Source organism: Scleropages formosus, chromosome 23, assembly GCF_900964775.1.
Source record: "Scleropages formosus chromosome 23, fSclFor1.1, whole genome shotgun sequence".
Lineage (NCBI taxonomy): Eukaryota > Metazoa > Chordata > Actinopteri > Osteoglossiformes > Osteoglossidae > Scleropages > Scleropages formosus.
In genome coordinates this window covers 16,758,483-16,771,946 of record NC_041828.1, presented here as the reverse complement: position 1 = coordinate 16,771,946, position 13,464 = coordinate 16,758,483, and the positions used below count along the sequence as shown (strand labels likewise).

Sequence of the window (13,464 nt, the reverse complement as noted above, 5' to 3'; positions counted from 1 at the left end):
GAGCTTGACTTAGTTTGGGTCTTTCAGAATGTCGGAGGAGAACCTTAAGTGGGACAGGGCAGCTCTGCGAATTGCGTTCTTTGCGGTCAACGTGGCTGGACGTGCTCGTGCTTTCCTGCTCATTGCCACGCTGCTAGTAGTGACTCGCAGTGCACCGTGGCAAAGCAGCCTGGCACTGGGAATCGCGGCAGCGACTAAGTCTCCTTAACTTACTCACCCACGTACTTTACACGCGAACGCATGTGTCGCTATCGTCTTAATTGCGCCTGCACGTTGTCCATGGCTCGAATTGATGTATTTGTCAACTAATCCCCTAATGGGTTTTGTCAGGTGAGTCATGGCATCACTCCACCTGCAAAGCTCAAGGAACCCATCCCTCCTTCAGAGCTGCAGTGCAGGACTTTGCAAAGGGGAACTGAAGCTGGGGAAGCACAACCCCACTGACCTATCTCCCTGAGGGGGGTGGGTAGGTGGTGGGCAACACAGGTAGGATGCTGAACTAGATGAGATGTCTTTACACTCCTACTGCCAATGCTGCATTTGCTGAGCCAGAGTGGATTAACCATGGTGTGCGTGACCCCGATTAACCCGAGTTTAGAGGTGATGGCGTGGCATCCGTTAGCCGAAAAGACGGCGGTAGATAGATGGAGAGCTGCCTGGTCCCAAACATGTCCTGAGCACAATTTCCCAGGAGGGCCACTGACTGCCTATATGAGTGGCACCCTGCTGCGCTCTGGAAATGGCACCGAGACAGCACTCAGTCGCTTCCTGTCACATGATCCCATTCAGTAGTCAATTCTATTTGCGAATGAGCGGCCTCTCTGCTGTAATTTCCTTCTTTGTCACCGAAACCTCGCTTTACCCAGTGTTACATTTTTCCGCTGTAAACACCTGTCCCTTAATTTCTCCCAAATTTAAACAAGTGGAATAAGTGTGCTTGGCATTAACCCTTATATGGTATCATTCGCAACACTTCTTATAAACACTTCCACACACATCTTTACACACACCACCAATCATTTATTTGTAATTTTTCCTACCACACTTTAGGCCCGACATTTATGGAGTAGTATTATTGAGGCATTTATGTAACTAGGGGTTAGAGCTGCTGCCTTCGGACACAAAGGTCACAGGTTCGAATCTCACCTCTGGCTCTAGTAGCCTTGAGCAATTCAGGGTAAGTACCTTGCTCAGGTAATCCTAGCTCTCTAAATAGGTGAATAATTGTAAATACCTTAACATAGTAAGTTGCTTTGGAGAAAAATGTCAGCTAAATGAGTAAAAACTCCAGAACACATGGCAAATGCAGGTGGCCTGGAGCAAAGCGGTGTCACCTGATGTCACACTGCAAATCTCAGAGGGATCTGTGGAATGTGGCTGGCATGCGGAAGGCAGGAATCTAGAGGACTGTGCCACCTCTGGATGTCCTGGGAGTCACCATAATGATGGCTTCATCAGAACTCCTTGTTTGCTGCAGCTGGGAAGGTATGGAGGGGTTTTCTGCAGGTGGCCTCCCAAGTTATAGCAACATCACTGTGAGAGAAAATACACCCATCGATTTCCTGTCCAAGTATTGCACAGGCGTTACTATGTGTAATGTGAGCTCGTACCGCCCCTACAGTCGAAGGAGTTGCATTTAGCTGATGCTTTTCTCTAATGCAAATTACAGCATTAAGCTATTTACCTGTTTATACAGCTGGGTACTGGAGCAATTCAGGTTAAGTACCTTGCTCAAGGTGAGACTTGAACTTATGGCCTTTGGGTCCAAAGGCAGCAGCTCTAACCACTATGCTACTAGCTGCCCGTATTGGGTAGTTTACCACGGTATAAGGGCTCTGTTTGGTTACCTGCACTTGTTAGTGTGTAAGTGCACCAAAACCAAAGTGAAATCTCTGACCATGTGAACCAAATAGGCAGGTGGGAAAATGCACTAATTGCTATGTGTACAGGCAGTGGGAAGGAAAGCCTTCTCAGATGTTCACATGGATATCTGTTCTCGTTCTGCATCCTAGTTTTCATTCGTTTTTCCTTTTTTTCATTTGGGACAAAAAGGGAAATAAAACTGCTTAAGCTCTTGGTAAAACTGAAACCCCAAAGTGAAAAGGAATGGGCTGCTAATCAGTGGGTGGTATGGGCAGAGCTGTAGCCTTGTCATCTGAAGGTTTTTGGTTTGAATCCCTACTTACCCTGTATTTCTCCAGCAAGAGTATCCTGCTGTATAAATGGGTAAATAAGTGTATGTCGCTTAGTTCCCCATCTATGCCAAGTAGTGCCGAAAGATGCAGAGGAAACACCTGTAAGATACCAAATTCCAAAACCCATTTCCTACTTACATTCTAATACTTCACATCATATCCAAAGTCCTCACTCTAACCACTGATGAACTATGTCAAACTAGGTCGAGTAGCACCTGGTCCAACTTGAGAAAAACATCTAGGCTGCTGAAAAGCATCTTCTTCGTAAAGATGACAGTATTGTTGGCGATGGTTGTGCATATTTTGGAGTCATTTTTAGTGAATGTCCTGGAACGTTGTCATTTTCGTAACAATAGGAATAGCTTTTTTCAGTATCCGGACCCCTGTTTTAATAATGAATTTAAGAAGATATAGATACTATGAGGTCAAATATTCCCTCAGCGGGTCAAGTTGTGTGTCCACCCTACATAGAACTTTATGCTGAATTATTTTCTTATCTTCAAAATGCAATCGTGGGGTCTGTGTCCAGCTTAGTTTCTTAATTACTGCTTCACATATTTATGTGCATCCATTTTCAGTAATGACTATGCAATTCAGGATCATGGTTGTCTGGAGCCTATCCCAGGACACAGGTGGCAGGTACAGGCCTGCTGGAAGGCCAGTCCAACACAGAGACATCAGACTGTTATCCTGTAAGAACAATTTATATTTGTCAATTCACCAGAAGTATGTTTTTGGGAGTGTAGGAGGAAACCCACACAAACATGGGAAGAACATGCAAGTGCCAGAGAGACAGGGCTGGATGCAAACCTAAAAGCTATGGCCCTGGAATTGAGAGACCTCAACACTGCTCTCTGTAAAATCTGCTGCCTGCTTCATATGTCTAAATATTTAGGTTAAACACTCCCCTGAGCCTTTTTTTAAATGCTCGCGTAAAGAAAAATCTTCATTTACACTCCCCATAGCAGAAACAATCCGTGCAATTTATTAGCATCTATTAATTTTTCCTAGGAGTATCAATGCCCCCCCCGAACTTACTTTGTTCACATTTAGTTACTGAGGTGACACTTTCCTTCAAAGCAAATTACAATTATTTATCCATTTACACAGCTGGGTAATTTTTACTGGAGCAATTCAGGGTAGGTGCCTTGATCAGAGATACTAGAGCAGAACATGAGCTTTGAACCAGCACCCTTCAGCTCCATAAGTAACAGCTGTAAGCACTACATTATCAGTTCCTGAGGTTTTCCCCCACAAGAAAAGTACTCAAAAGTCACCTAAAGTCCCTCTAACAGAAGAAACATGAACTATGGTTCTGAAATTATGGCCACTCAGGTTCTATGAATAAAGGCAACTATTACAGCGGCCCATTCACTAACACCAAAATATTCAGTATCCTCATCAAAGATCCTGCATATGATTCCAATTTGAAACTAAAAACCCATAAATATTTTTTCTAAGGCTGTTGTGCAGGGAATGATGAACAAACATTGACAGCCTTAGTTTTTTTTTTTTTTTTTCCCCATTCATTGTCACATGTCTACAGCTGGAAGAAAATAACGGAAACCTTAGATGCCCTCCTCATTATTTATAAGACACAGCAAAAGACAAAGAAGCTGGATGAATCTGCACCTCTTTGACTATAGTTGAGATTAAACTACAAATTGTCCAAAACGCTAGTACTGACAGGGTCTCATTTTAATACAATTATTTAAACAATCACAGTAACACAGAAAACAATAAAAACAACAGTGCAGATAGCATTTCCAAAACCATATCAAGAAAAACATAATTGGGGAACATTACAATACAAATATACATTATGTAAGTGATTAAAGTAAACCAAGGTCAAATATATGTGACTTACATATATTTCATTTTAATATGGCCTTTCCATCTAATTTAATGTGTTCAGAGGTGGAACCCTTCCCTGACCGTGTACTGTACATGATAATGTAATTGTAGAATAATTGATTAAAGTTCAGCATGACATCTATTTCTTTAAAAAGCTACCAACATGTGGCTCTTGTGTGATATAAATTTTGAAGTTCAATCCAAAAATGTTTTGCTAGGGAACACAACCAAAATAAATGTTGAACATTTTCATGTCTATCATCACAAAAAGTGCAGTTGTCCTACAGTATTTACAGTAATAATGTCAAGGGTCGACAGTGTCTCTTACCCCGAAACATTTAGCGGGGCGCCGCATAGCGGGGACTACCGGTACTGCGACTGTTGAGCCATGTGCGCTACAAACATGCGACCGAAAGCGACCCAGTTCACCGAAGGCCAGCCCCCTTGGGGGCGGAGCCACGCTGAGTGACGTATGCGAGGGTATATATAACCGTGCCTTGAACTCCACCCCTTTCCCTAAACCCGGCTGGTAGTGCTGTGTGTGTGAGAGTGTGCTCTAGAGCTCGCCTCGGCACACCTTATAAAAAAATTTTAAAAAACCCAAAAAAATTTAAAAAATCTGAAAAAACTCTTAAAAAATCATTTTTATAGTAAAGTCGGTGAAACAAGAGAAGCTGTTTGAGGACCGTAACGCGACGAGACAGGGGAATACAAGGACTTTTTAAACCGCCGTGCGTGTTAGGTAAGGTTAGCTACTACTAGCCGTACTGCGTGCGCATCCCGAGGGGAGACCGAGGCCTCCTCAATTTACACACACCGACTGTGAGAGTCGGCGGCGCCGGTTCCACTAACGGTTTACACACTCGCTTCTTGTTCCCGTTCCTCGTCCGTGCCAGAACAAGCGGAGGAAGATGAATCCCAGCGCTCCCAGCTACCCGATGGCCTCGCTCTACGTGGGGGACCTGCACCCGGACGTAACCGAGGCCATGTTGTACGAGAAGTTCAGCCCCGCCGGTGCCATCCTCTCCATCCGGGTGTGCAGGGACATGATCACCCGCCGCTCGCTCGGCTACGCCTACGTCAACTTCCAGCAGCCGGCCGACGGTGAGTGTTCCGCGGCTCTCCTCCGGCGCTCCGGCCATCGCATCGCCGGGCTCCCGTCTCCGTCCGTCAGTGGTCTGGCCTCGTTGTTTCCGTAACCATGGAGATCATGACATGCTTGAGTAAAGGTGTGCGCGAGACGAGCCGACCACGGACGGCTCTGGGCGCCGTCGCAATGGCAATGCTGTAGCCAGAGCAGAAACGGCGAGCGAGGTTGAGCTCCGTGGCCTGTGTGAGTGTGGGCTCTGCACCCGCCCGATGGCTGCTGCGAAGCTGCTATTCTTCGTACACACGCACGTGTCAGTCGTGTGTGTGGGGGGGGCGAGTCGCGCTGTTTGCTGCCACACATTGGGCTCACGTGGTGAAAGGGAGGGGATCGCGTTAGCTAGTACATGGCTACACGGCGCGCGTGTTTGTGTGGGCTAGTACGTGTGTGTCTCACGTGTGTGTATTATCACACTGACTGAGGATAATGATCATGGTGACAAACGGCGTGCGCCTCCACAGCCGTGAGTGTTGCATATGAGCGTAAATTTTAACATGACATGTAACTAATTCCTTCAAGGCGGAGGGGCAACGACTAGTCTAAGCCGGGCTCCGCAGGGTCTCGAACGTGGCTCCAGCCAAAGTGTGTGTGTAAAAGTACAAGATCGATCCCTGGTCGCTGTGCATCGCTCCCCTTTTGCGAGGCGAACAGTGAGCGACTGTCTGTCGGTGTCACTCCGCACATTCGTCACTGGGACCTGCTCCCGAAAGCGCTTTTTTTTAGCGCGAAGTGGCAAGCTATTAAAAATAAGTAAATAAAAAATTGAGCATACCTGTATATGATTTTTTTGAAAAAGAAGTTGCTTGTTGTAAAATGTTTTTGAAGAAAGTGCTGAAGACTGAATGTTAGCCTCGTTGCTCCGCCGTTTACAGAAGAAAATCACAGAATAGAAGTCGCTTATAATAATGAAAATAAACTAAAGACAGAGCTGTCGGACGCAGTAAAGATCAGGTGAGGGTATGGCAAGTATAAATGCAATTAGCTGAAGCTTTTCACTCTTTTGCTGCTATTGATCCTTATTTTTCCACAAGTGTTGGTTTTACCTCATAAGTTTAGACTTTTTGTCTTGTTTATCCCAAATGTTTTTAATACTTGACCAAACAATGTAAGGTGGCTTCAGCGACAAAGGTGGGAAGTTCAGTGGGTCTTCAGGCTTTTAAGGTATTTACAAGGGTTTACCCATTTGTACAGCTAGGTCATTTTTAGCGGGGAAATTTAGGGCAGGTACCTTGCTCGTGGGTATTACAGCAGGAGTTGGGAATCGAACCTGCGACCTTTGGGTCCGAAGGCAGTAACTCTAACCACTATGCTACTGTTTCTACACAATACCTCATTCTGAAGGTATTTCCAAAATGTGTGTAACAAGGTGCAGTGCGTGTACTGTGATTTTTGTGCTCATGTTACTTTTTTGGCCATTGTATGTTCATTTGGAAGTTGTTTGCATTTTTTTCCCTCTGTTTGTGTTGTGTGGCGAATAAATTGAGGAAGTAAGATGTTGAGTTTTTATGACACAGTGGTTGGAATTATGAGCAGACTTTTTCCCCATGCGTTTGTAGGTTGAAGTACTTCATTTTTGGTGGTTAAAACGCTACTGTGATGTCTGTCTTTAAATTGCTGTACTAATTCCCATTGTGTTCTCTGAAGTCTGTCTGTAAAAAAAAAAAAAAAAAATATATATGTATATATATACTGGCTCATTTTCTCTCTCCAGCTGAGCGTGCTCTGGACACCATGAATTTCGATGTGATCAAGGGCAGGCCTGTTCGCATCATGTGGTCTCAACGCGACCCATCCCTCCGGAAGAGTGGTGTTGGCAACATCTTCATCAAGAACCTCGATAAGTCCATTGACAATAAAGCTCTGTATGACACCTTCTCAGCCTTTGGCAACATTCTCTCCTGTAAGGTAAAGAGCTGTGCCATTCTACAGCATGTGTGTGTGTCTGTGTGTGTGCGCGTGCACTTGGCACTGAGCTTTGAGTTACTCTTGCCTGCTGCACTGTTCATCCTGTACCCAATGAAGCTGTTGAGTTGCCTGCTTCTGCAAGTGCTTAGGCCAGCTGATGTCTTCTTTCCAAGGTGGTCTGTGATGAGAATGGCTCCAAGGGCTATGGCTTTGTACACTTTGAGACCCAAGAGGCAGCCGAACGAGCAATCGAAAAAATGAACGGCATGTTGCTCAATGACCGCAAAGTGTAAGTGTCTTCAGCTGTTGACATTTGATTTCTTCTACATGAAATCACAACTACTAAAGTGTTTCTAGTTTGGAAGTTAAATTTTCAGTACTGATTTTCATTGGCCATCTTGCTCCGTTAGTCTCATAGCTCCTGGAATCTACACTGTATGAAGGAATAAATTAGTCTTAAAACCAAACAGGGACAAACCAGATAAATGAAAAAAGCAATGAAATTTTGACACTGCAAGAAAATGAGCATAATTAGTTTTTTTTCCATAATTTTGTTGTCTTAAATCTCTAAATGTATGTTTCGAATTAAAGGTTTGTTGGGCGTTTCAAGTCGCGCAAAGAGCGAGAGGCGGAGCTTGGGGCACGGGCCAAAGAGTTCACAAACGTGTACATCAAGAACTTTGGAGAGGATATGGATGATGAGAAGCTGAAGGAGCTGTTTAGCAAATACGGTATGTCATATTTGAATGCAACTGAAGCATTTAAAAAATCAAGGTTTTAGGTTATGCTTTGAGCCGATCTCGTACTCTGCCCCTCAGGTACAGCCATGAGTATTCGTGTGATGACCGACGACATGGGAAAGTCCCGGGGTTTCGGTTTTGTCAGCTTCGAGAAGCACGAGGATGCTCAGAGGGTAAACACAGATGCTGTGCACACACTCGGGTGTGCCAGGCCAGACCGTTGACTCGTCCGGTCGTTTTCAGGCTGTGGATGAAATGAACGGCAAGGAGCTCAATGGGAAGCTTATCTACGTGGGACGGGCGCAGAAGAAGGTGGAGCGTCAGACAGAACTGAAGCGCAAGTTTGAGCAGATGAAGCAGGACCGCATGACCCGCTACCAGGTTCGATCTCTCGCCTGTCTTCACGCGGAGCCCTGTTGCAGTTTTGCCGAATTCAGCCTTTCCGTGGCTGTGTGCTGTGCTGGCTAAGTGGCTGCCACAGAGAAACGTGGTCCATGGGTTCGATGTCAGCACAGTGTGTGTTGTGGATGCATTTGAGTTTTGGGCAAAATTTTAAAATGTCTATACAGGTGGTCCTCATCCAACAACTGTCGTCAGTTGCCAGGCCCCTTATCCTGTATTATTTGAACCATAAGGATTAATAAACATGCTTGAATTCTTCATTGTGTAACTTTACGTATTTATACTAATTTCACACACAATTTATGTTAAAATAACACTAATGTAGGAGAATGTCAGTCCTGTAGTTTTATAATAGTATTTTCATGCTTCACTATTTTTACTTCAGTTTCTAAATCTGTTTATTTTTCCTGATGTGAAACACCTGAATATTCACATTTTTGCTTGCTATCTATTATGAGAAAGTAAGTTTAATGGAACAAAAATGTGAAAGTTCAGTAAATGAAACGTTGTCCTAAAAACAGTTGCAGCTGCGCACCCAGACAGACTGACACCCAAACAATGACAGATATGGTGCCCAAGTTCTCATATAGCAGACAGAGCACTCGTCCTTAGACCTTCCGACCAAATATCGGGACTCGGAAGTCATATGTGGTCCGTGAGACTGCCGTCGTTAGTCCAGGTGGTTGTAAGTCACCTATGTTGTTGGTCAAGGGCCCCCTGTATAGTGTCGTGCTAAACTTATCAAAGTTTTGAGACATTTGAATACTAGAATATTTCAGCAGTGTTATCTTCATGTTATGCTTTAGCACTAGTTTGATTTGCATATTTTTTTCACTAGCAGTTACGGCTGGTAGAATATTAGTGTATCAGTTGAATAAAAATGAGTGTAAGTTTGAGTATATTGCTTCGTCTATACAACGGTGCATAAGTTCTAATTTGTGTCCAAGTGATGAAGCCTTTGAGTGCACTTTTAGCATACTTATTATTGAACCCCATGCTAGGACACTTAACTCTTTCTGGTCCTGGGCAACTCCTTGTCTTATACCGAGTAGCTCTGTCCCCTTTTGGATTGAGATGTTGAACGGTGATTTATCTTACCTTTGCTTCTGTATAGTGTAGGACTCTAGTGCTTGACTAGAAGCAATCTGTGCACATGTCTCTTGCACCCTATTGGAAATTTTTTTCCCCTCAGCTTGATTTGACGAATGTACTCTTTTTTTTCTTTTACGTGAATACCAGTCTTTAAAGGAGGTTTAAGGAACCACTTTGTGGCTTCCTGCCACTGGGGGTATTGTGTGGCACATTGGCTGAACCAATAGTGTTTTACCTAATTGGCAACATGATGTAGTATTCCACAAATTTCACATTTTGCCAACCTGGAGTTGTATTGCTTATAATCGAGGCATCTCTTGTCACTTTAAAAGAAATTCATAAAGCTGCACTTCCCAGAAGCTAGTGTACTATTTTTTTTTGTTTGTTTTTCAAGGGTGTGAATCTTTATGTGAAAAATCTGGATGATGGCATTGATGATGAGCGTCTGCGCAAAGAGTTCTCACCCTTTGGGACCATCACTAGTGCGAAGGTATGGTCCTTCCTGTTATAACCAGACTGGTCACAGTGTTAACTGGACCGTGTTTGCTGGGATGGCGTACACTTGTATGAACTCAGTGTCATTTTAGTTCTCTGCTTTTTCCACAACCGCATCCCAGGTTATGATGGAGGGAGGCCGGAGCAAGGGCTTTGGGTTTGTGTGCTTCTCCTCACCAGAGGAGGCCACCAAGGCCGTAACCGAAATGAACGGCCGCATCGTTGCTACCAAGCCCCTGTACGTGGCATTGGCCCAGCGTAAGGAGGAGCGCCAGGCCCACCTCACCAACCAGTACATGCAGCGGATGGCCAGTGTCAGGGCTGTGCCCAACCCGGTCCTCAATCCCTACCAGCCAGCTCCTCCCTCCGGCTACTTCATGGCCGCTATTCCACAGGTTTCGGTTCTTGCCAATCATTTTGACAAGTTTTCTTGAATGTTTTGTTTCTTTCATGCCTGATTGAATTGGTCCAGTATGGTTTGTGTTGAATGCTGTTATCTGACTTTTGCCTGGTTTTTCCCTTCTCTTTAGGCTCAAAACCGTGCTGCTTACTACCCAACCAGTCAGATCGCACAGTTAAGACCCAGTCCTCGCTGGGCAACACAGGGTGTCAGGCCCCAGCGTAAGTTTCCCTCCATTGACAGACAAGTGGAGCATGCTGGGATTGGTGATGAGGGCCTTGTCCCTCATACGTTGTCTCCCTGTTGATAGATTTCCAGAATATGCCCAGTACCGTGCGCCCTTCAGCCCCCAGGCCCCAAACTTTCAGCACCGTGAGGCCCACTTCTCAGGTGCCTCGCATGATTTCCGCCCAGCGTGTCGGTGAGTGGCCCTTTAGGTGAATGCCTTTTGGGAAGGGAACCCACGTACATGAGTTCTGACTGTTTTGTCCCTGCCTGCAGCTACCCAGACCATGGGACCGCGTCCTGCCACCGCAGCTGCAGCTGCCGCCACCCCAGTCCGCAGTGTGCCGCAGTACAAATACGCAGCAGGAGTGCGCAACCCTCAGCAGCACTTGAGCACGCAACCCCAGGTGACCTTGCAGCAGGTAACTCGATGTATCCTCAACCACGTGGCTTTGCAGAACTTTTCAGGTCACGGATTAGTGACTCTCCACTCCATAGGTGTTCGAGAAGCAGTTAAGCAGTTTGTGCGGCATGTTTAGTATTTTCCCTGTCTGACCCCGTGCAGCCCGCCGTTCACGTGCAGGGTCAGGAGCCCTTGACAGCCTCGATGCTGGCTGCCGCCCCCCCACAGGAACAGAAGCAAATGCTGGGTAGGGCCTCTATTCATTGCTACGTGCTGCTGTTCTTCCTCAGACTAGACACTACACTAGGAACATCTGGGGCCCTCAGTCACACTCCTTGTCTCCCTTTCCCACAGGCGAACGTCTCTTCCCACTCATCCAGAACATGCACCCCACCCTGGCTGGCAAGATCACTGGCATGCTGCTGGAGATTGACAACTCCGAGCTCCTGCACATGCTGGAGTCTCCCGAGTCCCTACGCTCCAAGGTGCGTCTGCATGGGAAGGCATTTTTTCACTGAACTTAAGTGTATCCTCTCAGTCCAAATAACTGTCAAGTGACATAGTGTATCGTAGAAGCTGGTAATTTTTTTGTAGAATCCTTGCAGTTGGTCTAATGCAGAAGGTCGTTTGATCTCAATTTTGCACACTAAGGTCTAGAAAAATATTTACATTGGTGTATCTGACCTTTTGACTCAAGGCAGCAATCATTATTGTGAACTAGTCTGAGGGCCACCATTGGGGGGGGATTAGGGACATACTGAGTCCTTAATGTCTAAACTGGGGGGGGGGGGATTTATAATAAGATGACATTAACTACTTTAACAAGACACAATATTATCATTAAGCATTTATGTGATGTGGGAACTCGTGTAGAATGTGTAGTACTTGCGGTTAGTATATTGTAAACTTATAAATGTTCTTGGGCACTTTAAGAAATGTTGAGCGCTTCAGCTCATTTTGCTTGAATTTCTTTATTCTGTCTTGTTGGTGGGTGCAGACTGGCCCCTGCGCCAGAAATGGAGTCCTCCAGCTGTGCCGTGTCATGACTATGTGTATGATACAGGTGGATGAGGCCGTTGCAGTGCTGCAGGCCCACCAAGCCAAAGAGGCTGCGCAGAAGACCGTAACCAACTCAGCTGGAGTCCCAAGTGTTTGAGCCAAGGTAGGGAATGTGTGTGTGCACTGAAATACTATGATTACTGTGGTGAAGGATTGTATCATTGTACATGTTTACTAGTCTGTTTTTTGTTACCTGATTTCTATTGCCCTGCTATTATGATTTATTTATTTTTTTGCTTTAGGAATGGAGAACAGTGAAACTTGCTTCACCGAGGAAAAAATTAAACATTAAAAACAGTAAACAGCTAAAACAAAGAATTTAAAAAAATAATGAAAACACTTTTTAATAAAAGAAACAATTGATTCAGCCAGGTCTAGCAAAGAAAGCTACTAGACCTTGTTAATAAAAAATAAAGAAAAAAAGGGGAAAAAATAAAATATAAAAAGGTAAATCTGGGGTTTAAAAATGTCCCACAACATGGGGAAATGGACCATTCCTTTCTTACTTTTTATTCCTTTTACCATGTGAGCACTCGGTGTGTCGACGAAGGTGATGGCAAGAAGTGATAGCCGAGTATTGTGAAAAGTATCTTGCATTTGCTTGCTTTAATAAAACTGTTAAACACTGAGATGGTTGTTCATTTGTTTTTTTTTATATCCACGTGCCATTAGGATATGTTTCCAGGACATAGTAAAACTACGAAGGCTCACAGTGTGAGGAGCAGAACTTACGATTCCATTTAAATTTTACGGCTTTTCTGCTGTAAGAAATGATTGACCCTGATCCTCTCCAGCTGTTCAGTGGATTCCCCTTGGCCTCAGACTGTGAAGTGATGATACTTCCTGAGCTGAAGTTTTTACCATTGAACATTGTGTACATTGGCTTCTCAACACAACTGGGAGAGGTACCACGGTCACAATCAGTAAAAGCTGTGTAACGGACATCCCTCCATTTATTCACAGGTTAGGCTATGTAAAAATCCCAGACAGTTATAATAAAAACTCTGCAAACCTTCCAGTAAACATTATCCATTATAAAGTGTAGGTCGTGAGCTGGGGAACACCCTGAGCAAGAGTCCATTGCAATCTAGCATTTGCAATCAAAATGTGAAACCTGTTTGCTGGATAGTTTCTTTAAAAGCTCTGGGCTATAGCTACATTTAGAGAAATGCTGAATGGAAACTGGTCCTACACAGCTCTCAAGCTCTCCCCATACAAATAAAACCACTTTCATTTGAGTGTATTTTGCTGTCAGCTAAAAGCAGCAGAAACAAGTTTTTAATCTGTAAAAATTTAGGAAAATGGGATGCTAAGAAAAATACCCTGAAATGTTTACACTTCATTTTCCATTTCCTAAATGGCAGTCCTAACTGGTAGTTGGAAAAATTAAAATAAAAATACACAGATGTTTGTATTTTTGAAAATCAGTAATTAATGTTTTGCAATATGAGGCACCAGTGTACATTAAAATTAAACTCATTTAAAATAGCTGGGGAAAAATATTTCCACAATGCAACTTAACCAGTTCCACAAATAAGTTTCAAAGG

General features: G+C 44.4%; 1 protein-coding gene across 2 annotated transcripts; it reads left to right on the top strand.

The window, feature by feature from the left end:
• Positions 1-4,550: 4,550 nt before the first annotated feature.
• Positions 4,551-12,549, top strand: pabpc1b (poly A binding protein, cytoplasmic 1 b). Of its 2 annotated transcripts, none has more exons than XM_018727244.2 (16): positions 4,551-4,791; positions 4,946-5,153; positions 6,908-7,101; positions 7,275-7,390; positions 7,693-7,832; positions 7,920-8,014; positions 8,085-8,222; positions 9,730-9,825; positions 9,953-10,225; positions 10,361-10,451; positions 10,541-10,651; positions 10,732-10,862; positions 11,021-11,105; positions 11,213-11,343; positions 11,922-12,020; positions 12,160-12,549. In XM_018727244.2, the coding sequence occupies exons 2-15, from the start codon at positions 4,961-4,963 to the stop codon at positions 12,012-12,014; spliced, it is 1,887 nt and encodes a 628-aa protein (XP_018582760.1). In that variant the 5' UTR covers positions 4,551-4,791; positions 4,946-4,960; the 3' UTR covers positions 12,015-12,020; positions 12,160-12,549. The 2 variants fall into 2 exon arrangements, with proteins under 2 accessions (XP_018582760.1, XP_018582759.1); XM_018727243.2 differs by having other exon boundaries at positions 4,552-4,791; positions 10,732-10,877.
• The last annotated feature ends 915 nt before the right edge of the window (positions 12,550-13,464 follow it).